This window comes from Ammospiza nelsoni, chromosome 2 (assembly GCF_027579445.1).
Source record: "Ammospiza nelsoni isolate bAmmNel1 chromosome 2, bAmmNel1.pri, whole genome shotgun sequence".
NCBI lineage: Eukaryota > Metazoa > Chordata > Aves > Passeriformes > Passerellidae > Ammospiza > Ammospiza nelsoni.
In genome coordinates, this window is record NC_080634.1 from 41,250,204 (window position 1) to 41,273,520 (window position 23,317).

The 23,317-nt window shown below is 42.5% G+C and overlaps 1 protein-coding gene across 3 annotated transcripts; it reads left to right on the plus strand.

Annotated features, from left to right (window-relative positions):
• Positions 1 to 296: 296 nt before the first annotated feature.
• Positions 297 to 23,100, plus strand: CEP57 (centrosomal protein 57). Of its 3 annotated transcripts, none has more exons than XM_059493559.1 (11): positions 297 to 415; positions 5,634 to 5,790; positions 8,747 to 8,926; positions 9,244 to 9,365; positions 10,312 to 10,428; positions 14,906 to 14,983; positions 16,123 to 16,227; positions 16,385 to 16,462; positions 16,812 to 17,053; positions 20,357 to 20,501; positions 21,879 to 23,100. In XM_059493559.1, exons 1-11 carry the CDS (start codon positions 374 to 376, stop codon positions 22,113 to 22,115), a joined length of 1,503 nt encoding a protein of 500 aa, XP_059349542.1. In that variant the 5' UTR covers positions 297 to 373; the 3' UTR covers positions 22,116 to 23,100. The 3 variants fall into 3 exon arrangements, with proteins under 3 accessions (XP_059349542.1, XP_059349543.1, XP_059349544.1); XM_059493561.1 differs by lacking the exon at positions 297 to 415 and adding an exon at positions 6,998 to 7,122 and having other exon boundaries at positions 5,638 to 5,790; XM_059493560.1 differs by lacking the exon at positions 14,906 to 14,983.
• Positions 23,101 to 23,317: the final 217 nt, after the last annotated feature.

Below are 23,317 nucleotides of genomic sequence, written 5' to 3' on the forward strand. Positions count from 1 at the left end.
GCGGGCGCCCTGCCCTGCGCCGGGCGGCGGCGGCGGCCCTGCGCTGCGATTGGCCGAGGCGCGGGGGCTCCCTCTGACAAAGGCCGGCCTCTTCCGCCCTCCTCCCTCCGCGCGTGCCCACGCGCCGCCCCCCGCCTGCGCCGCTGGCTTCAGGGGCCCGCCCGCCTCCTGTACCTCTCGATTGGCTGAGCGGCGCCCTCGCTCATCTTTTATTGGACAACTGCCATGTCAATCAATTCTGAGAGGAAGACGGGGCGGGCCTTACACCCGGTCCTCCCTTCTCATTGGCAGGCTGGGATAGCAGTCAAGCGAGCCAGCGAGCCGCCGCGCGAGTGCCGAGCCTTAAAGTGACATGGGCTGAGCGGGCTCCCTTATGGCCGACATGGCGGCAGCTGGGAGCGGCTATCCGCTCACGGTGAGGCTCGCAGGGCGTCCCCGCGGTGAGGAGCTGCACGGGCGGGCAGCTTGTGACATGCGAGGGGTAGCGGCCGGGCAGTGCGGGGCCGGCGGCTTGCGTGCCGGGAGCTGTGCAGGCTGTAGAAGCTGGGTTGTCTGTTAGATGATGTGCATATATACGCGTGTGTGTGTATCTACACGTGTAGATATCCCATATCTACACGTGTAGATACACACACACACGCGTATTCATGCACATCATAGATATAGGTGTTTATATATGTGTGCGTACGTATCTGTGTGTGTATATGTATTTATTTATATGTGTGTTTACGTATGTATGTATGTATGTGTATATTCATGTGTGTATACGCATGTGTATGTGTGTGTGTGTATATCTATATATGTGCGTGTAAACCTATAATGCATTCACACGTCTTTTCTGAAGCGACGGAAAAAAAAAGCTCTGCTATTGTGTATCTTGCTGTCCCCGTACCGGTGTCTGGAGATGCTGTTTGTAAGGGAATGGGAATGAAATGCTGGCTTTGGTTTGTTCCCAGGCATGCCCTGGCTTTGGACACAGCTGCAGGCGGGTCTAGTCCGTGCCGTGCCGGGCCAGCCCGGAGCTCCCGGGGCAGAGCCGGCGGTGCCCGCGCCTTGGGTGTTTCTCTTTGCTGCCTGGAAGCGCTGCCTTGAGCCGAGCTTTAGCTGTAGTCGATGCCTGTGCCCTTGGGCGAGTGCGGAGCGCCTGGCGGGCCGGGACAGGTCAGCACCCACATTCCCGCCGGGAAGCGGGATTCCCGGCCCGCGTTGCTCCCGGGAGGGCGCTGGGTGTGGAGGAGCCCCGGACACGTGGCTCGGCTGGCGGCAGGCGACGCGGGGAGAGAGCCTGGGCTGGGCTCATGGAGTGCTCCCTGTGCCCTCCAGGTTGGCACCTCAAACAGATCCCAGTTGGGGTTCGTGTTTGAAGTTTTGGCGTGATGTTTGCAGCTTTCTGGAATAAGTGGTGTTTTTAGTTGCTTTTTGTTGTTTTGGCTTTTTTTTTGCATGAGAAGCGGTGTCTTACACGTGCTTTGGAGGAGCAGAGATGGGGAAAGGGCTGCACTGGGATGGGCTGCAGGGAGTACGAGGTCACTCTTGGGGGATTCATGGTTTGGGGTCTCACTGGCTGGGTGGTGAGCACCCATCGTGGGGCTCTCTCTTTTGTGTCTCCTGCCCTGCAGTGTGCTCCCATACTTACACCTGGGCCAGCAAGGGGAATTTGAGAACCCTTATTTCTACTTTTGTTTCTAGCATGCCTGGAAAACTATGTCAGAAGACTCGTTTTAGTCTTCAGTAGGTAAATGTAGGCTACTTAATCAATTTAGTTAGCAAAAAAAAAAAAAAAAAAAACTTTTTGGGATAAAAGTTGCCCACTGTAGACTTTCTCTATGTGTTCAAAAAAAGAAACAAATACCTCTAACTTTATACTTTTTTAAACTTTCAAAGTAGTTGCTTTTAATATGTCTGGCACTCTATGGCAGACATTTTTTCCTCCCCATTTGATGTAATTGCTTAACTAAGTTAACTTTTTTTTATGGGATGATATTGAAATGTAAAATGCTCCTGAATCAGCCTATATCAGGGAGGCACAGCCAGCACTTAATTTGGCCTGTGGGTGATAGGGGCTGTCCTTCCTTCTCCACTTTCCTAGTACTGCAGTAAGGAGGGAGGGTGTGCTGCCAATTGAGACTGTCCCTCCAAAATGACTATGAAAGTTTGAATAACTGGGTACTCACATGTTCTATAATCACTACATTCAGTATCTCATTATTTTGGGATATTTTTTCTCGTTCCCTATGTAATTTTCCTGGCTTTTTTTTTTTTTAGCCATGTGCAAAGACTACTGTGTGTCACATAAAGCATTGCCAGGTATTAATCTTTTTTTCCTCTTTGGTTTTTGGTTGTGAGCACCCAGATGAGAACTTGCAGTAGCACCCATTCTAATTTAATCCCTTTTTAAAAAAACTTTCTGTACGAGTTTGTGTCTTTTTTCCCCTTCCCACTGTGTTTAGCCTTTGAGAGCTTCGGGAGGTCCCTGTGCTGGTGATGTGTTATCTCTGGTTTGTGTTTTCCATATTCCCTTCTTTCTGCGTGAGTAGGCAGCTGATATGCAGTGGTGGAAGCAGTGAGTTTTGGAAGGCAGTGTTCTCTGACCTGTGCAGATAAAACACACTCAGCTTGCTGTTATGTAACAGGGTGCACTTGGCCCCTTGTGGGACTGTTAAGCTTCTTCATTTGCTACTCTGAGTCTTTATTGGGGATTAAAGAAGACTGAGGAGTGCCCTGAAAGAGAGGAGATGTAGTTAGCAGACATGACCTAGCTGAGATTCAGAACAAATATATACAAATCCTGATTATTTTTTTTTTTCCACAATTTTCCTGGGCATCAGAGCATGATACTCCCTGTGAGAACTTCCAAGAGCAGGAACAAATTTCAGTGATTTTTAATGACTTGAGAGATAGGGGAAAGAATAGAGAATCACTGTGATGTTTGAGCTTTGTGAAGGGAAATTCCTTGATGCTGTTTCGTAAACTTGCCCAAAGTATTCAGTCAAATTCTTTTAAGTCACAGTTTATGAAACTAAATATAAGCCCCTCTTTTGCTTAAAAATAGATAAGAAAAATATATGTGGTAGCAAATTATTATTTAGACTGAAAAAAGAATGATTGCCTATGTAATAGATCATATTCCAGCACAAATTTTCTCAGTAGCTATTTGAAACAGATGTCTGTACTGACTACTACACTAATCAAATTATTATTACAAGTTACTATTACTGACTGTTCAAATTAGTGCTTATTGCCTGCATCCAGGTGGAATTTAGAAGACATGTAATAGACAAAAGCCTCAATTTGCTTTGCTTTGTGTGACTTTGGTGCTCCAGGACTTTGAGTACACCAGGTTTTTCTTTCAGCTAGTCTGCTGTTGGCTAGAAAAATGTTACTAATGGCAGCAAAAACAAACAGGAGAATTTCCTTTACTTTGGTGGTTTTATGCAGTTACATTTAATTCTCAGACAAGAGTTTACCTGTAAAGACATAAAAGATGATAGTGACATCTAGAAGGATTGTGATGCTGTCAGCCCCACTTTGGCTTCAGGCTGATTCCCTTTTTGTTTTGTCTGTTTGATGGGGCACCTTTGGTTTGAATCAGTAGCAGACAGGATATTGATATTTGAATCGATAGTTGCTGTTTGGGTTGCTGAGGCTTTTGTTGCTGCTGTTCCTGTACTGCCTGCTGCACAAGTGCTGTGTTTTGCTTGGTTCATTTTTATTCCATCATTTGGTCTTGGTATCCTGTGCTCATCAATGCCATATCCTGTAATGCTGATGGCATTTTTGATGTTAGCACCTAACAGGCCTTTGATCAGATGGATTCATGTGCTCTGCTTAGACTTGTGAGGCTGCTCAGTGTGAAACATTGTGTTTATGCAAAAAACACCAGTAAAAATAGTTTTATTAAAATATTCTTAATTAGAGGTTAGTGTTTCAATTCGCTTTCTGTGGTAGAAAATGCATGTGCAAATGCAGTTATTTTGTGAAAAGCCATTATGTTGTGTGGGAAAATGTATAAACACAAACTGCAAAGCAGTCATACAACTGTGCTTACAAACACCAATTGATACACTCAGAGTAGTTAGGATCCTAATTTTCTTGCTCACAATGAATCACTGTGTTTATAAGAGGAAATCAGCTGTGTATGGGCTTTAAATAGCTTTAAATTTTGCTTAATTTTTCCCCATATTTGGCTCCTTGTAATGCATTTGTGTAATTTGCTAGAGATACCTAATACTTTCTGTATTTTAATTTCGGTCATGATATTCTCCTAGTGATTGGTATGCAAAAGCATAAAAACACCCTGCCAAGATCTGCAATTGCTCCTTTTACTTATGAACAGGGAAGCTGTGGGAGCTTTATATCTGCCTGCAGCCCACCTCTCTTAGGTGCTTCCCAATTCTATCACTGAAATGTTTAGTGATGGGTGCAGTTGAGAGAAGTTAAAAATAAGGATTTTGTTTAATTTGTACATACAGATTATAAGGCTTAGGCCAGGTAGACAGTTTTTGAGTTAAAACCCTAAACACATAATTCTGCCATGTCTCCTCTATTTAGAAGGGCATCTTGCCAGCTAGGTTTTCCTTTCAGGTCATTGCAACATCCAGAGCACAGCAGGTGTTTGCAAAATTGGTGCAGACTGCTTGGAAATCTGTGATCTCTATAACCACGTTTTTCAGAACAGTCTGAAGCTGATTTAAGAGGCAGGAGTTCTTTCCTGGCTGTGATCTCCTGGTTTTCCACTGCTGATACCACTAATCAGCTGTAGCATAAAGTCATCTGGATGTGTCTTGTGAAGTTCCACCTGCTAATGGAGAGATAAGGAGAATGAGTAGAAACCAGTGGAGTTGGAAGGATTGGGACTCTGAGCTCACCCTCCCAGCTGCAGAGTGTCCTGTGCCCCATGTGCAGTCAATGAGCCCTTGTTTTACATCAGGGGTGCAGGACCACAGTCCTGGGTGTGCCTTATCAGGTTTGGCCACCTTAGTGCAGTATCTTGTGCAGTAAATGGAACCAGTAATTAAGAAGGTGATTGTTTTCCAACTAATTGTGGGTTGCCTTCTTCTAATATGTAGGAGACAGTACAAGTAAATGGGGAAAAAAAAGGGTAAATCAGAAACTAGTATGGGAAAGACATTCTTCTGTTTGATACTGTTTTTAGTGGAGGGGAGTTGCATGTAAAATAACACATCCTTAGTCTATAAAGAAGGAAGTACAGCTTTTGAGATATGAGTCTCCTGTAGGAGTCCTTCTACACATCATCTGGTAGAATCTTACTTGTCACCCTGATTTTTTAAGATTTTCTAAGCCTTCTGATGTTTACATTCTTGTAATGAACTTTCTCACACGCTTTCTGTATATAACTTATTTTTTTGCATTCTTTTATAGAGGAGGAGAAATTTGATGGACTGTTGGTTTGTCCAGTGTCGTTGGAGAGGTGGCACTTTCACCCTCCACTGTCACTTTTGGAAATCTATAAATGTTGAAGTCAGAAAAATAAAGGTCCCTTTTTACCTTGGAAAGAGCAGCAAGTTTGCATCGTGTTGTTTCATGTCCTATAGTGATGCTTACTTTTCTTTATTTTTGTTGTCGTGACAAAGAAACAAATGTGCTGAATAACAGCTTTATTTTGCTTTCAGGATGATCTGCGTAACACTCAGAGCTCTACATCAGCCACAGATGGACTCTCCTCAGCTTCATTTATAGAATATCCAAAGCACAAGCCATTTATTAATTCAGATCTGCAGCGTTCCTCACAGAAACCAGTAGTTCCATATCCTGAAAGCCACAGCAGAGGTAATAGTTCAGCAAAGTTGTTTTCCTACATGTTTCCAAATCGTGGTAGAATACTGTATGTCTTCCACACCTATGAAGGTGGCAGTCTTTTTATACTTTTATCAATTCCCAGTGATGTCCAGGTCACCTGTTTTGTAGGTCCTTGGCACTTCTCTTTCCAAAGAGCACCTGATGATAAAGGTCACCTTACAAATGGAGAAATACTCTCCTCTTTGGTAGTAGAGATTTGTAAAATTGTCTGTCAGTACAAACTCATGAACTACTCAGGTCTTTTGTCCCTTCTTCAGTCTTTCTCTCCTTCAACTTTTCCTCTCCTGTGTTCCTAGCTGAGTTAGAAATAAGGAGATTTTAGTCCCCAGAATGGCTTGGAGAAAAGGAAGAGGTTTAGGAACCTGTTAAAGTTGGAAGGCTTGTCATGGATGAAGGAGGTCTTGTATTTATCTTTTCAGTGAAGACTTAAAGGATACAGAGAAGGCTTCAGCACAGTGCTGAACTGGTGCTCACAACACCAAAAATGGAGGCAATTTTACTCCCATTTATTCTTCTTGTTTCTAGGCCATTCTTTCTCTCTCCTTTCCATGCTGGACATGAACAATACAACTATTCTTGGTTAGTTTTCTGTTTTAGTGAATTAGCTTGTCATGTAGTGAGACTTACTGCAGAGCTGCCTTGGAGTACATGCAGGGTGCACCATGAGGAGTTGGGAGACAGAGCAGGACCGATCCTTTGAAGAGCTGTTTGGCTCAGGGTCATTGCAGAAATGCTCCCTGTAAGACTAGAGTGTATGGAGGATAAAACTATGAACTGCTTGATATTTTTTCCTTATGGAGACAAGTGAGAAATGCTTAGGATGAATCTTAATATTACCCAAAACTAAGTAAAAAATCAGGATGATAGCCTCAAGTGTCTGCTCCAAAACACAATTCATGTCTGAGTTACTAGAGACTTGTGTGTTAATGACCTTAAAGATGAAATCTCAGTTCTTGCAGCACTATTTAAAATGCAGAGTGTACTCTCAAGGCCATCGGTTTTGAGAGTGCTGTTGACACAAAACTAAAACAATCTTTACAGATGAAAAATTGGATGTGCAGGAAAGAGCTTCCTTATGAATTACTGATGCAGGTGTATTTTTGTAGAGTGTGCTGCATGTTGCATTAGCAATAAAGTTTTGATTTCAAGTTTTCACTTGGCAATTTTTTTCCAACAGTGACTCTGCCTACTCTGAAATAAGGATGGGTGGTGGAAGACAATCTGATAAATTATATCCTGTTTTAAAAACTAGCAAATTTTTTATTTCCAAAAAATGCTTAAATGAAGTGCCAGTGAATGTGGGTATGTACTGAAAATTTAATCCAACAAATGGATGATCCAGTATGTTTCTCTTTTTGCATAGCTTTTAAAAATGCAGAAATGTTCTGTGGTGTATATTTTAGTAAATTTAAGGATGTGGGAATTAATTTCAAGTGGCAAAATTGATTGGTTGTTCTTGAGGGTCCTCATTGCTCTTCCCATTCCCCATATTAAATAAATCTTATTGAAAAATCCTGAAATTTAGTATAGTAAATTCTGTTTATTTTGGGTTTAATGTCTGTGTTGTATATGTGTGTCAGCATGCACAGTTCACTTTAATACTCCAATGTGATTGAATAATAATTGCTCTGTTGGATTTCACCTTCATCTATTCACTGCTTGAATTGCTTCATTGCTGTGTTTTGCTAGTCATTATTGTGTATATACTGAGATTTCAATGTAGCTTTTAACAATAATAGTAACAAACCTGTTCATTGTTTCATCTATGCCCATTTCAAGTGAATCCAAGGAACAGTAAATACAGAAGAGGGTGCAGTTGGTGATTCTGATATTGCAAATAGGGCCAAATTATCAATAACTTCCCCTTAACTGTGACTGCTCCTGCTACTTCTTATGTACTTAACAGGCTTGCATTGATGTGATACTCTCGTGTGCTGTTAACTCACTTCAAGATTTGATAATATTTTAAATTTTTTTTGTGTTACCTGATGGATAAACCAATATGCAGTCCCAACTCTTTAAGTGCTCAAGCATGCTATATTACAGGTACATTCTTTCTCTGGAGTGGATTTAAGCACAAAAGAGTAGGCTAATGTGACCTTGCAGATTAGTCTGCTATTTGAGCTGTGTGTACAGATGTTATGTTTAACTTCAGCAGCACTGTACAGGGGAAAGGGCTTGTGGTTATGGTTCCCTTCATGGAATTAAACAGCCAGCTAAGAGACAGGTAATACATCAGATTACCAGCAGATGGTCTAATTGCAAGGTGATGCGTGTTCTGTTATAGCTGCTTTTCTTTTTGTGGTGAAGAGTATAGAAAGGCTTTGTTTACTGACTGCTAAAGCTGGGAGTGCAGCAGAAAGGCAAAATGGTTCAGCACTAAAGAGATGTATGTTTGTAGATGGAGGAGGGGAACACAAACCAGAAGAATTAAAAGAGAAGTCTGCTTATTCATAAGCACTTTTATAGCTCTTCTCATTGTTAACCTTTATAGTGCTGTGTGGCCATTCATGGGAACACTGTTTGTGTATTTGTTGTGGTAGGAATAATATTAATATGGAGAGTTGCTGCTGTTTTCACTATCTAATTGAGACTTTTCACTTCCTTTTGATAAAGGGTCAGAGGATACTCTGTTTGTTCTCAGTTGACACATTTATATGCCTTGTTCTGGGAAATAGTTGTATCTTTCCTAAATGTGTCAGGTGAAGGGTGTGCACTAACGGCATCTATTTGTTTGAGACTAGCTTTAGAATCAGTTATGGTTTAAAGGGAAATAGGTCCTAATTCCTGGAAGGACTCTTGGATGCTGCTAAGGAACACTCTGACCTTCTTACATAACATGCTTTTATAATAACTTTTCAAGTTTAATGTTGTATTGAAGTGATGATTTAATGGTATCTAACAAAAGGTACTTGTTCAATTGCAGCAATATTTTCTGCTCTGAAGAATCTCCAGGAAAAAATTCATCAACTGGAGTTGGAGCGGTTTGAGGCAGAGGAGAATGTAAAACACCTCAGCAGGGAAACAGCAAACTTTAAAAAAATGCTGAGTGAACAAATGCAGCACAAAGAACGGGACAAGACTGAAGTGTCAAAGAAAAATCAAGGTTGTTTGCAAAGCATGTATAGATACTATAGAACATTGATGTGGATTAAGCTTTATTCCTATAAATGCATAAACTAATTTTAATTTACTTTGTTCAGCATATTTTAATGGAGTGACTTGGGGAGTTACAAAGAAAGAATTCTAAGGCATTCTTAATTTTAGGGGTTTTTATACAAAAGTTCATTCAGCATAATATGTAAGTTTCTTAGATGGTCCTTTTCTTGTTTGTTTTGAAACTGTCCTGAAAACAACAACAAAAAAAAAATCCCAGAAACAAGCAATGCATGATTTCTACTTTCTGCCTTCTGTTATCTTCAGAACTGACTTCTCAGCTGGCAGCTGCTGAGTCTCGATGCAGACTTCTAGAGAAACAGCTGGACTACATGAGACATATGATCCAGCATGCAGAAAATGAGAAGTCGCATCTCTTGGAGAAACAGGTGTGTTCCCAAAACTATCTCGGTTAAATCATAAAAGTCAATTAATTATGTCACGATTTTTCATAGTTACTGTAATTTTTATACCTTTAAGTGTGGGTGTCTACTTCAGCTGGCCTTCATATTCTTAGGTATGGATAGCTTCCCTACTTAAATTTCCCAGTCTTCTCATGACCCTGGTATTTTCTTTGTGCACCTGTTTGTAAGGCAGTAGCAGGCTCTGGCATTAATATGAATTGTTTGCTTCTGCATGATTGGCTCACTGCAGTGGCTCATCCTTATCCTCCAGTTACATACCTGTGTGCCACTGGGAAACAACCTCCCTTTTGTGTTTACAGTCTTCAGGTCTTTGGGGATTGTCTTTACTAGCATTGCTCTTGTTAAACTGGGCCTGAAGTACTGATTCTGTAGTAGAATAGAATGTAATGTAAAATAGAATGTAATAATAGAATGCAGAAATAGCAGTAAAATTTCTATTTCCATCATCACCCAATTATTCCCAATCATCAGTGATGATGATTTTGCCTATATCTAAAATGAACTTGAATTTTGTTTTATAGGCATATGGGTCAACTAGAGCTGTCTGCTCACTGGTCTCTGTGGCTATTCTATTTCAGTCTGTTAAATAGAAGGCAAAAAAAACCCAAGAGAGTTATTTCTAATTTCTGCATAATTTTTTTTTCATATTTTTAGCTGGGAGGAAGGAGAGACTACAGAATCCTCTCTCAGATGTGGTTAAATGTCTGGCTTCCCAACATTGGTGGACCAGTGGTGCAGTTTTTTCCCTGATTGTCCCACCATCTAAAATTGCGCGGAGGAATTAGTAGTTCCTTTGGACTGTTTATGGATCTCCTTAGTGCTCCAGACACAAAGATGTTACACAGATGCTTGCTATAGATGGTCTTTTCTTGTGCTTATAATTGTTTTTCTTTTCACTTCTCCATTGGAGGGCTCCTTGGCGAGAGATCGGCTTCTTGACCAATCGCATGTTCAGTCAAAATTGGAAAAGCTGGATATGCTGGAAAAAGAGTACAACAGACTAACTGCAATGCAGTCCACAGCAGAGGTCTGGCATTTGTCTTGGATACTGTATCATATTTATCTTGTTTATTGTAATCTGTACTTCATAGCTTATGGCAATAGCAGAGCTGAGCAATACTTAGTGCTTTAGAGTAAGACAGCAACTAAACTTTGTTTTAAACTGATGGGTTGTGGAAACTTGAAGTTATTGCTGCAAGTGTACATGTCCAGGTAGGCTTTGGGGCACTACGTTGCAAGAGTTGGATTTTAATTATGCCTTAACAGTCTTTTGGTGTTCCTCTTTTGTACTTAGTCGATGCCTAGGCATTGTAAGATTGCAGCCATTCCTAAGATCTTGACGTGCTTTCCATGCTACTGAATGCTAGTAGTTATTTTCTGTTATTATTGAGATTCACCCTGACTTGTATGAATTTGATGGGATTTTTTCCTCTTAGCCCTCCTTCTTAAGAAACACAATTATTACTAGTTATTTTGTGTGCAGACTGCTGTGCTCTCATGTTGCAAGGCCTCTAGCACTGGGTGACTCCCTGTGGGTTTGAGTCAGTCTGTCTTCTCAGGGCTCTGTTTGAATCAGTAGCTTCTACAAACTATGTGACTGTGTTTGGTCATATTCTGTTGTGGTGGGCTCACCCTTGAAGTTTTATAATTTTTCTAATTTTATGGTGAGAAATTAAAACTCAGTCTCACCATGGGCTGCAGGGGAATCTCTGCTCTGGCACCTGGAGTACCTTCTCCCCCTCCCTTGTTGACCTTAGGGTCTGCAAGGCTTCTGCTTTCAAACATTCTCACTCCTTGCTTCTGGCAGCAGTTCCCCACAGGTTTTTTCCCCCTCCCTGTCTGTAGGGAGGTGCTACTGTCATTGATGTTGGGCTCAGCATTGGCCAGTGGTGGGTCTGTCTTGGAGCCAGCTGGCATTGGCTCTGTTGGCATTGGGAGGTTTCTGGCAGCTCCTCAGAGAAGCCATCCCTGTAGCCCCATAGCTACCACACAAACCCCATATATCTCTGTGCACTGTCTGTGGTGCTGGCCTCTGATGCTCATCCACATACTTCTCTCTGCTGCTCTAAGAGAGACCACAAGTCTCCCAAGCCTGGAAACTACTGAGGGCTTAACCAGGGAGAGGCTTCCTTCTGCAGATTTCTCCCCTGTTCCCCCAAAAAGGGCCAGATACCCCGTGATCAGATTGTAATATTGAGGATGGCAGTTCTGGATTCTGTCAAAATCACGGGCTTCCCACTTTGTACACCAGCCCCTACCTCAGGTGGTGAAATAGATGGTGTTTCTCCAGAAGTACATAAGATGATGTTTGGTAGTAAATCTTTAGCTGCTTGGCTTGCTGCAGGAAATTTAGATGCTGCAACTCTTCTTGGAAGTCCCTGAGCCAAAGCAGCTGCAACAGGCTTTTTAAGGTCTTGACACCCTGTTGCGGTGAGCTGCAGTTTTAGAGTACAGGTGGTTGCATTGTTTACTTAGGCCAAACACTTGTAAAGAAAAATAGGAGTCTCCTGGGTCTTGTACTCTGAAAGTAGGAGTGATTTCCTCCAGGACTGGAGTTGAAATAACATGTTCAGCAGCTGGCATGCCCTCTGAAAGGCTTTTACCAAGTTTTTGACTGGTAGTAGCTGAAGTTTGGTGAAGTTTGGGTTGCTTGTCTTTTTGTGCTTGGGTAGCGAAAATAATTTCAACCTTATGATTCTTTTTGTGTTCTTTTCTGGATCAAACCAGAGGTCTTTGATTCTTTATCTTTAGAAATTAGTAGCTGCCACAATTAAATATATGTTTTAGAGGATTTGAGTGTTAAATTCACACAATTTTGAAGCAATTCCAGGACCTAAAATAAATGTGGATTAAGCTGTGATGTGAATTCATTTTCCTTGTCATCATTATGTAGTTATGAGCCCTTTTCTGGTTGTCAGGTCTGCCTGCCTCTGTGGTTATAAGCTGTGTTTGTATGTGAGCATCTATGCGATAGGTATTAGCTGAATATCTTCAAAGAGTGCCTGCACTCTCTACTCAGAAGTGTTGCATCTGTTCCCTCTTTGATCTTTCCTCTAGTTGTGGCAAGATTGTAGGAACATTTTCAAGTTGAATTTGAAGCAAGAAATAAGAGACACTGTTTCATACATGGTGTGCTGAAATGGATGGAAAGTGGTGAGGTGATGGCTCATGAGTGAGCAGAGATGTAGCCTACCTCTGTTCAGACAGTGCCAGAGCACAGGTTGTGTGGGGGTCTTACTGAGAGCATTTAATCTCCCCAGAGAACTACTGGCCCTATAAGTATTGTCTTCAAGTAATTTGCTACTGTCAGTAGTGGCTGTGAAAAAGAAATGCTGAGATTGCTTCTTATGTGGAGTACTTACCCTGGAAATGCTTTTGAGGCATCTTTAGTTCAACTGTAGTCCTGCAGTGCACTCTCTGGACAGTTGACTGAGAAGATCTGAACGTGTCTGTGTCTGGAGATAGAGTAGGAAATGTGGCTGTTCCCTAAAAGTGCAGTATGGGCTGTGGTCTTGTTTATGGCCAGAATTTGAATGTGTGTGTGGAGTTTATAGTAATTGATCTTAATGCTGACAGTGAGATTAAAACCACACTCCCCCAATTCTGTGGATTGGGCAAAACACTGGAACAGATTGTCTGCAGAGGTGGCAGATGCCCTGTTCCTGGAAACATTCGAGATGAGTTTGGAGAAGGCTCTCAACCACCTGGTTTAGTGGAGAGGTCCCTTTCATCCTAAAACACCCTGTGATTCTGGGATTCTCTGGGTAGCTGGTTGCATGAAATTCATTTTCTGTTAGAAAACAGGTCAAAAATAGACATTGGAATATTTTATTTCTATTTTGTCAGTAAAGTTTTTTCCAGTGGCTCCTGGTGCTTGAGTGGATGTTCAGGCAGCCCAGCGCTGACCTGCAGCCTGCTTGCTGCCCCTCGCAGTGCTGTCTTACATGATGGGCAGCACTGCTGGGCAGGGGCTGTTTGCTTGGCTCTGTGGCCTCTCTCTTAGTGACAGTCCAGTAATCTGCACAATACTTTCTGCTATAAACAAGAAAAAAATATTTAGGGAATCTAAATATTTAATATTTAGATATATAAGTTGGATATATAATTTCTAACAGGATTTGTCACAGATGATACAGTAAGATACATTCTTGCTGTGTAGTTTGAGCTGCACGCTGCAGCTGAACAGGTAGCTGAGGGAACATTCATTTCAGAATAAAAGCCTTGGCCCAGCTTCATGTCAGTCTTTAGTTTAAACAGAATATTTTCCTTAGTATTTTCATACTAAAAATTCTGTCAGACTTAAAAGGTTCATAAAAGGGCTTTGAGACTGACCACATAGATACACATTGGCACAAAGAGTTGTGCCAATAACTGTGAAGGGCAGAAGATGATTTTAAGTTACCTGGAATACCTTTGTTTTGAATGAAAAAAATTCATCAGAATGATTCTTTCATTAAAAAGAAAAAGATGGTTCCTGTATATAGTGCCTTTGTCCTCAATGTTTATCCAGGCTTTTGCCTTTGAACACCTTTGTATAACAGCTCATTACGTTATTCTTGCAGTTAATGCTTAAGTAAAGCAGAACTGAAATATTTAGTACCTCTGTGTAGTGGGTTTATAAACAAACAAGTGTGGAAACACAGCTGTCACTCTGTATAACATGCTTTTCTGCCTCAAGTTTGATTAGTGGCTCTGTGAATTATCAGTCTTTGGGGGAAGAGAAGGGAAATTGTTTTGGAGACTGGAGCTCTGGGTTGTTTTTTCACTGCTGTATAAAGCCAGAAAGTTATTTGATAACTTTCACATTGGGAATTTCAGTGTATGTTGTTTAAACAATGTTTTCATCTTGTTGGAGGTTTACAAAGAGATGTGTGCTTTCCCTGTTAACCTTTTCCTTTGAAAAAGAGTTTCAAAAGTGGTCTTTAAGTTTTTGTGATTAAAAGATGAAATTACTTCAGTTTTATTTAAAGGTATCTCAGGGGCATCATACAACCTTTCCTCCTTTATTAGGAAGGTGGCTAGATGTTCAAAAATTCTTTTCTTGTAAGAGTGTAAGTTACAGATTTTAGCAAAAATACCATTAGTGGTCTAAATAAAGCAAGTCTTCTGTTGCCTTATAATGACATGTCTTTGCTAGCTCTTTTGTTGTGCAGAATCTTGGAGGATCATGTACACAAAGCAACCTACTGTCTAGGGTGTTTTTACAATTGAAGAGAAAGGGCCTTGTGTATTGCTCTGTGTGTTTGGCTGTGACCTGAGTTCAGATACCCATTGTGAAAGTAAGAATAGCAAGATCAATTTAAATGATAAGCATAAGCTTTTGACTGCTGTATTTATGCCTGTACAGGCAAAGCATCAGCAGTCATTCTAATGCTCAAGTCTCCATTTATCCTTAAGTTGTAAGATGAACTCACGGTTTTGTGCAAGCTCAATATTGTAGGCTTCAGGAAGGAAAAATAATGGTTTCATTAGTAACACTATTATTTTGATTTAACTTTGACTAGAAAAAAATGAAAGAGCTGGAACAGAAGCTTTATGAGGAAGAACATGCAAGGAAGCTTGTTCAGGAAAAAGCTGCTGAGGTAACCAACAGGAAATTTCTTTTGTACTGGTATGCACTGTAATTAGCTCTTTTCCTTTTTATCAACTTTCTAGCTAAGCTTACTGAAAGTGCCCCCCATATGCCTCACAGACTTGTGAATCCTGGTTTTAGTCTTTTTTTTTCCTTCTTTTTTTTGTTTTTCCTTCTGCCTGAGGCACTAAATGTTCTGAAGTTTTCCGAGCTTTTTGGAAACCTATCACCACATGTGCACTGCAACTTTGACTTCTTTACTAAAAGTAGGAGAGGAGGAGTAGAAATTCAGACTAATCCATAATTGAGTATGCATGGCAACCTTTTAAAATATTAAAGTCAACAAATGGGCCCCCTTGTTCATAATTGTAATTAAAATGCTGTACAGGAAAGCAAAAAAGAGTCAACATACTCTTGATTATGAGCCCTTAAGGATGCTGAGTGGTCTTCTAACTTGAAAGTATTGTATTTATTAAGCATTCATTGTGTGCTGGAGAATTATGGAGGTAATGTGTCAGGCTCTAACATTAACCTTGGCCATAAGTCTGGTGTGATGGGGAAAGGGGTACCTCAAATTAATAATGGAAAATTGTGTTGTGAATGCTTCTTCAGGGCACGATTTCTAAAGCCATGCAGTATCTGCCTCTTGAACAGCAAAGTGTGTTAGGATTCTCAGTGTGGACAGGAAGTTCTAACCTTAACTCTTTCAACAGCTGGTTTGGTGGTTAGTTTGTTTATTTTGGTGTTTTTTGTTTGTTTGTTTGTAGGTTTTTTTACTGTCATATTTAATAGAACAGAAGGAGTAGTTGCCTAGTTACTATGTCATGGGATCAATTGATCACGGTTGGGTGGCTTGAGCTCCCCAATTCCTTGCCAAGTGTAAAGCACAGCTGATGTTTTGGCACTTGTCTGCATGGGACTAATGGACTAAGGCTAATTCTCTAATTTACTAGGATTACTGATGAGTAGTGCTAACAGAGGAATATTTAATGTTTAAGTTGGCCTTTGACTGCAAAAATACCCTAAAAATTTGCAGCCCTTGGTTCTGGAAAGCCTATGTTTTAAAAATTCTTGTGGTGCTCTGCTTGCACTGTCTCTGATTATTTATTAATATATTTTCAGTAACTCCCCTTATTCCCTCAATTGTAGCTTCAGACAGGCCTGGAAACCAACAGACTACTGATTCAAGCAGCATCACCACTGCTTTCTCCAAAAGTAAGACAACCCAGGAAAAAAGTGAAGCAGCCAGAGAAGGTAAGATATGGGGAAGAGAAGGGCAATTACTGAGGAGTTAAATAAGGTTGTGTGCATGTGATCAGGGAGCTGATTGCCTCTTTTACTACAAAGTAAAGGGAAAGGGTTTTGGCTGTATTATAATTTTTGCTAAATACTTTCTCTTCTTTCTTTCCAGAAATGCTTTGTGAGACATTCTACTGTGCAGCCCCATTACAGGTTGTGTCTGGATGATGTACCCTTTGTGGCTGGGAAGGTGAGCTGATTAATTCCAAAGCTTAGAGCCCAGTAGGTGCAGCTCCTTAAGGGACTTTGGGTTGATGCACTTCTGACACCCAGTGGTCAGATCACTTAATTTTCTTTGACCCTTTTCATAGAGATTGTCTTTGAAATACTTGCTGGATATTGACAACTAGCTGAGCTGGTATTACCAAAAATAGGCCTGCACTATGCTGCTTGACAAGATGTTCTTGTTACTGCATATTAATTCAAACAAAAATTACATTCTTGTCAGCAAAACAAAAGTGGCACTGCTTTTGAATGCTCTCCAGTATTATCAAGTTGTTGATAATCCTATCTAAAAGAAATCTTTCTTTTCCTTTCAGTCTACCAGTCCCAGTCATTCGGTTTGTGCCAATGTGCAGCACGTGCTGCACCTGATGAAACATCACAGCAAAGCTTTGTGTAACAGACATGTGGTGAACGATCCTCCAGCCAAACCCACCAGCTCTGGTCATCCTGCCTGCAAAAGCAGAAGGCCATCCCTGACAATGGACTCGTCCTCGTCTCAGGAAGAGCTCTCAGAAGTGTTGATGACTTTACAAGATGAATTTGGACAGATGAGTTTGTGAGTGTGGCATATTTTCTTCTGCAGATTATGAATGCCAGTGTTTCATATTTTTGCCTTGTTGCTTTGAACTTGGAAGGTTTTGCCTGAGAAAGTTCTTAGTTTAGGAAATCTCTAGAATGTAATCTTTGTTTTGCTGGCTGCAGAGGCTGTCAATTGTCCTTGCAGTTAGAGTCTCTGCTACACAGTTTGAACACCAGCCCTGTGCTTATGTGCAGCAGTATTGATGTCAGAAGATGTGAGAAGAGGTGCCTGTGTTGGGATGGGCAGGATTCACCCCTTACACTGTACCAGTTGCATCCTGCCCAAGCCCCACACTTTCCAGTGTGTCCCAGATAACCACCATCACCTTTCCAGCCTTTTGATGTAGGTACACACAGATACCATTCTGTAGTCATGGACTATCCCTTTACTAGTCCACTGAGTTAATGTAGTCCATGACTTTGGACTCAGCTGTCATAGCAGTCTTTCAGGGCAGGAAAAGGTTGTGGGTGGGTAGCTAATGGCTGAAGTGACTTGGGGGTGCTGGTGGCTGAGAGGCTGGACACGGCCCAGCCGTGGGCACTCCCAGCCCAGGCAGCCAATCCTGTCCTGGGCTGCATCCAAAGCCCCGTGGGCAGCAGGGCCAGGGAGGGGATTCTGCCCCTCTGCTCTGCTCTGCTCAGACCCCATCTGCAGGGCTGCATCCAGCTCTGGGGAACCCCCAACACAACAAGGATGTGGGCCTGCTTGAGTGAGTCCAGAGGAGGCCAGCAAAGACAATCAGAAGGCACCATTCCTTTGAAGACAGGCTGAGAGCTGGGATTGTTCAGCCTGGAGAAGAGAAGGCTCCAGAGAGACCTCACTGGGGGCCTTTCAGGGTTCAGAGGATGCTACAAGAGAGCTGGAGAGAGGGATTTTTACTTGGGTGTACAGTGTTTGCCTGAGGGGTAATGGCTTTAAACTGAAAGAGGGCAGACCTAGATTAGATATTAGGAAGAAATTCTTTACTGTGAGGATGGTGAGGCACTGGAACAGGTTGTCCAGGGAAGGTGTAGATTCTCATTCTTGGAAACATAAAGGTCAGGTTGGATGGGGCTCTGGGTAACCTGTTCTAGTTGAAAATGGCCCTGCTTATGCTAGGGAGTTTGGAACTCAATGATTTTTAAGGTCCCTTCCAACCCAAATCATTATGTCACCTCTTGTTCTTTGACCTTCAGCAGCACCACATCAGAAGGGTTCTCTTGAGAGACAAGGCAGGGTACACAGATGCTTCATTTCCTTTGTCTCCAAGACAGCTATGTGGAGAGCCCACCCTTTTGAGTCCTTAAAATGGCCAAGACAATCTCTGCCAAGGGTGCACAGAGCCTCTGGGCCAGTTACAGTGGGGTGCTTCTGCCAGTCATTTTGTCAGGCTGGTTTCAGCCTCCAAGACCATCAGCTGTTGGGATGCCCCTGTCACTCCAGAAATACAAGTGGGTTCTGCCCCTGTACAGCTTGATGGCATTAGGGTGCACTGCACCAGGGTCTGCTAAAGCCTTGTGCTCCTGTGGGGCTGATGTGCCCAGGCCATCTGAGCCACACAGCCCAGTAACCTGGTTGTCCCTCTCCTGCACCTGGCTGGAGACAAGGCTCCTCTAGTACTGGTCATAGCATTCTCCATTTCCTGTAAAAAAGAATTAGAATTCCTTTCCATAGGATCAGGAATAACATCAGCCCTGCCACTCTGTCTGGGGAGCTGCCCACTGAAGACTTAAGCAGCAACTTCCCTGGAAGAATTCCTGTTTGTGCTTGTTTTTTGCCTGCAATTCACATACCTGTGCCTCTAGGGTTGAGGCACAGGTTTTCCATCCCACTTGATGTTCTCTCTATGGTCCCAGAGGAGAAGCTCGGGATTCCCTGTGGTGTGTACCTTCACTATCCTGTCTTTAGTGCACAAGGAAGCTTTCTCTGCTGTGGTTTGACCAGCAACTCAGTCCCATGAGCTGCTCACTCACTGCCCCCAGACACAAATCCTGCCGTGATTTGCACCCCCTTCAGCACCATGCTGATCCTAGCACTGGGACCACGCTGGTTTGAGCTGGGGCGGGATACTGCGGGTTCTCCAAGGCTGCTGTAATTAGCCCGGAGCAGCCGGGAAGGTGTGGGACCGGGCCGGGAAGGAGCGAGGTGTAGTTACACGGATTCCCCAGGAGATGGCTCCCGTTCCCGGGCAATGTCATGGCCAGGGATTCCGTGGCACCATGAACCAGCATTGCTACCTGCCACCACTAAACCAATACAACGGTGCCTAGAAAAGATTTGTCTTCACACACTCTGGTCAGACCTGCCATTCACCCCTCATGGGCCATGTTGGGTGCCAGAAAATACTGTCTTGGTTTAACCCTGGCTGGTGGCTAAGCACCATGCAGCTGCTTTCCTGCCCTCTGCTCTGGTGGGATGGGGAGGGAAATTAGGAAAAGGAAAAACCCATGGACTGAAACAAGGACAGGTTAGTAACTGAAATAGAGTAAAATGTAATGAAAAAGGGAGAGAGATAAAATCGAAGGTAAAAAATCACGTCATGCACGGTACAGTTGTTCACCACCTGCTGATGGATGCTCATCCCCAGCAGCAATTGTCCCCTCGTGGCTAACTCCCCCTGGTTTATAATACTGGGCATGATGTTCTGTGGTATGGAATAACCCTTTGGCCAGTTTGAATCAGCTATCCCAGGTATCTCCCTGTCTCAGCTTCTTGTGCCCCTGCTCCCTAGCATAGCAGGAGACACTGAAAAGCCCTTGGCTTAGGGTAAGTACTGCTGAGCAACAATGAAAACATCAGTGTTATCAACATTATTTTTGTACTGAATCCAAAATGCAGCAATGTAACAGCTACTAAAAATGAAAACTCTATCCTAGCCAAAAGCAGGATCTGGACAAATAGTCCATTAGAGGATAGCTTTGCTGGGTGTTTTGCTTGTCCTGGTTAACAGAACGTGAATTGTTACTATACTACCCAGCTGCAGTAGGCACAAATACACAAAATATTAACTGAGTGAGTGCTGAGATCAAGCTCTCAAATGGTTGTGTGGTCATTTTGAATATGCATCTTATAGTTGGAAGCTACTTAAGTTATCAGTGTTGCAGCAGCCTGTCACTACAATGTGCTACTGTAATAATGCTGCAAACCAGCAAAACTGTTCTTACTGGTTTGGTATGGTGTGCTGAACATGTCTGGCTGCTGGTGCTATGGTTTCCTAGAAGTGTTGTTTCTGAACCGGGTACACGATATAGAAGCCAGTGGAAACTGATGCAAGCTTGTTCTGTCTGAATTGTGTGCTAGTGATCACCAGCAGCTGTCAAAGCTCATCCTGGAGGCCCCAAGTGCTGCAGTGAGGGAAGAGCTGGAGAAGGAGCTGGATGCACTAGTGGAAAGGATGGAAGCAAAGGCAGACCAAATCAGCAAAGTTCGGAAGCATCGTTTGCAGGTGAGTTTCTTTTGCCTGTGATCATACTTATGTAGAGTTGCTGACTTAAGTAGGGTTTTTTTATGTTATATCCTAATCTAGCAGCAATTGCATAAAGCAGAAATAACTAGAGTTAATTCAACCTTTGATGTCCCAAAGTTAGTCTGCATACCTCCATCCATCCCAGTATTTTTGCAGAAACATCCTTTCTGTCACCCTTGTGCACACTCTTCACTGTCCTGGACAGGGCTTTTGCATCTGTTCCCACATTGCATTTTACACTGCTCTTGTCTCTTGAACATTGCTGAACAGTTTTCCTTTACTTGGACTAAATTACCTATTTATATTTGGATTTGCATCTTTTAAGACTCAAAATACCTGTTTTGCCTATTTTATAACTTTCAGAATGTTTTGGATTGTGTAGCCTTTTCATTCAAAGCTATAAAACATACTGATTCCCTGTTTTCTTTTGTCTTCATTAATTTTAGTGAATTTCTTCCAAAGAGCTTAACACCATGTATTTAATCTGGTTCAGTTCATACAAACCACGATTCACCCTCATCTGATGCAACTTATACACAAAACACATGCTGAGACCTGACATCCAGAATGGATCTGTGAAATGCTTGCTGTTAAAAGCATTACTCACTTTTGATATCCTATGATCTTCAGAGGAACTGCTGCAGAGAAGCAGATGTGCTGTAGTTCACAGCAGTAATGATGCTGCATGCGCTGTTGGCAAAAGTTTTAGGAGCTGGGGTTTAGGAAAATTGTTGCATGCTGTCAGCTGGAAGAAGAGAGCATGACCACCTGCAGAGAGGGAGCTACAGAAGGCACCTGTGTTGTCATTTGGGTGTATGAATGTGCCTGAACCTCAAACTGTCCAGTTCCCCTTTCAGTCTTTGCTGGGGAGTACTGAGACTGACTCACATGCTGTGATGTTACAGAGCTGTGTGTGGGCACCACCTTTTCACCCCAGCAGAGCTCTGGTATTCTTTCAAACCCACATCTCTGACAGTGACTAGCTATTACAATTACTAGTATGTATGTAAAAAGCTCTTGCTTTCTTTTCTGATCACTGGATGGTAACAGTGATAAATCAACTTTCTTCATCTGCATCTTTTTATGTTACATTCCTGATGGCAATGTTTCCCCATAATGAACATGTCAATTTTTAGAGAGGAGGTATATCACTGTAAGCTAAACACAGCTCTAAAGATGCAAATATAACAGTGCTTTGTGAGGAAAGTAAAGTATTTATTGTTCAGTGGGACTTGGAAACAACCGTTTGCTTACCTGGGTGAGATATGTGGTGGGATATTTCAGCTGATTGGAAGAATTGCTGAACATAAAACTGAAGATCACTTCTTAATGTTTTTCTTTGGGTTTCTCTTTCAGCTAGAGAGACTTAAGAGAGAATGCAAGCCCAGAAAGACTTCTGCTAAACAAATAAAAGACAGCAGGTTCCCAGTCAGTGAGGTTAAAGTAACAACTACAGTAACCACGAAAGGAAAGAATGCAGGTCCCATCAAAGTGAAGCCTGGAGAAAAGAGTCGGAAAAATCTTCAGTTGCTGAGAGACATGCAGACCATACAGACTTCTCTACAGAAAGATGATGTCAGCTGGGACTACTGACTCTTCTGCCGGAGATGTTCCTGAAGCATCCTGGCCAAACTTACATTCTGCCTTTCCTGCTGTGTGGAAGAGACTACTGTATGCTAAGCACACTTTTGAAATATAGGCTTACAGGCTCTTGGCTCTCCATCCCTGCATTTGATTGTATATATTGTGGTCTAGTTTAAATCACATTCTATTTTCAAGGTACATGGCCAGTGAATCTTAACAGTAGGGTTCCCCCAGTTCCCTGTGTTATGGTTCCAGCAGTCCTTCTGTTTTGTTCCAGCACACCAAGCACTGCACATGTACGTGGTTTGGGGTGTGTGTGATGTGCCAATGCCATTTGCTGCTGTTGATCTGGGAGGCCTCTTGGGATGCATCTTGTGTGAAACCAGTGCTGCAGTCCTGGGTGTAGAGGGCTTTTGTCAGTTCTGTTCTGTGTGCAGCTGCAATGGCTCCATCTCTGGGAGTGTCTGAGGGAGAACAGGTACACCCCTTCAAATGTGTTCTGTGTGGCTCTCTTCAAAAGGCATCCCTGGTTCTTGATCTGCTGCATTGCATTAGCATCAGTGGGGGTGGATGTTTGAGTGCTTAGAAAAGGAGCAAAGTAGGTTATGAATTACATTGCTTAATGATCAAGTGAAAATTTTTCTACAGAAATCCTGCCTTAGGAAAATGCTGTAGGGTAGAGGGCAATACCCTGCCTCTAGCTGACAGCTTTGTGTGGTAGAGGAGTGAGAGAAACCACACAGGTGTTTTAAACTGCAAGTGCCTCAATCGTGCCATTTGGTCCTGGCATCTTGCTTTTAACTTAAGTATGTGCTTTGATGAGCTATCGACTTTGGTAGTAGTGCAATGAAGTTTGTGCTCTGACTTGCACAGCTGATTAAATGTTATTTATTATGTTAATAATGTAAAGAGTTTCCTGTCAATGGAATGTATAGAAGACCCAGATCACCTGTATATACAGTTGAAAAATAATAAAGCCAGCTTGCCTGTTGAATGACTTGTGGGAAAGCTGCACTTCCTCTGTATTAGCTGGGTGTTTGCTGCAGCACTGTGCCACAGCCAGTGGGCTTTTTATGGCAAGGAGACTTCTCCCTGGACAGGGTGATGAATTGTGAGCTGCAGGGAAGGGCAGAATCAGAGCAGTCCAGCCTTGCCTGTAGCTGAGCAGGCAGGGAACTCTGCAGGGCCAGCACAGGCAGAAGGGAGTTGAA

Excerpts from the sequence above, each read along its gene's own strand:
- CEP57 (XM_059493559.1), top strand. The coding sequence starts at position 374 with ATGGCCGACATGGCGGCAGCTGGGAGCGGCTATCCGCTCACG. Across the intron at positions 10,429-14,905 it reads CAATGCAGTCCACAGCAGAG|AAAAAAATGAAAGAGCTGGA; the intron begins GTCTGGCATTTG and ends AACTTTGACTAG. Across the intron at positions 14,984-16,122 it reads TTCAGGAAAAAGCTGCTGAG|CTTCAGACAGGCCTGGAAAC; the intron begins GTAACCAACAGG and ends CCTCAATTGTAG.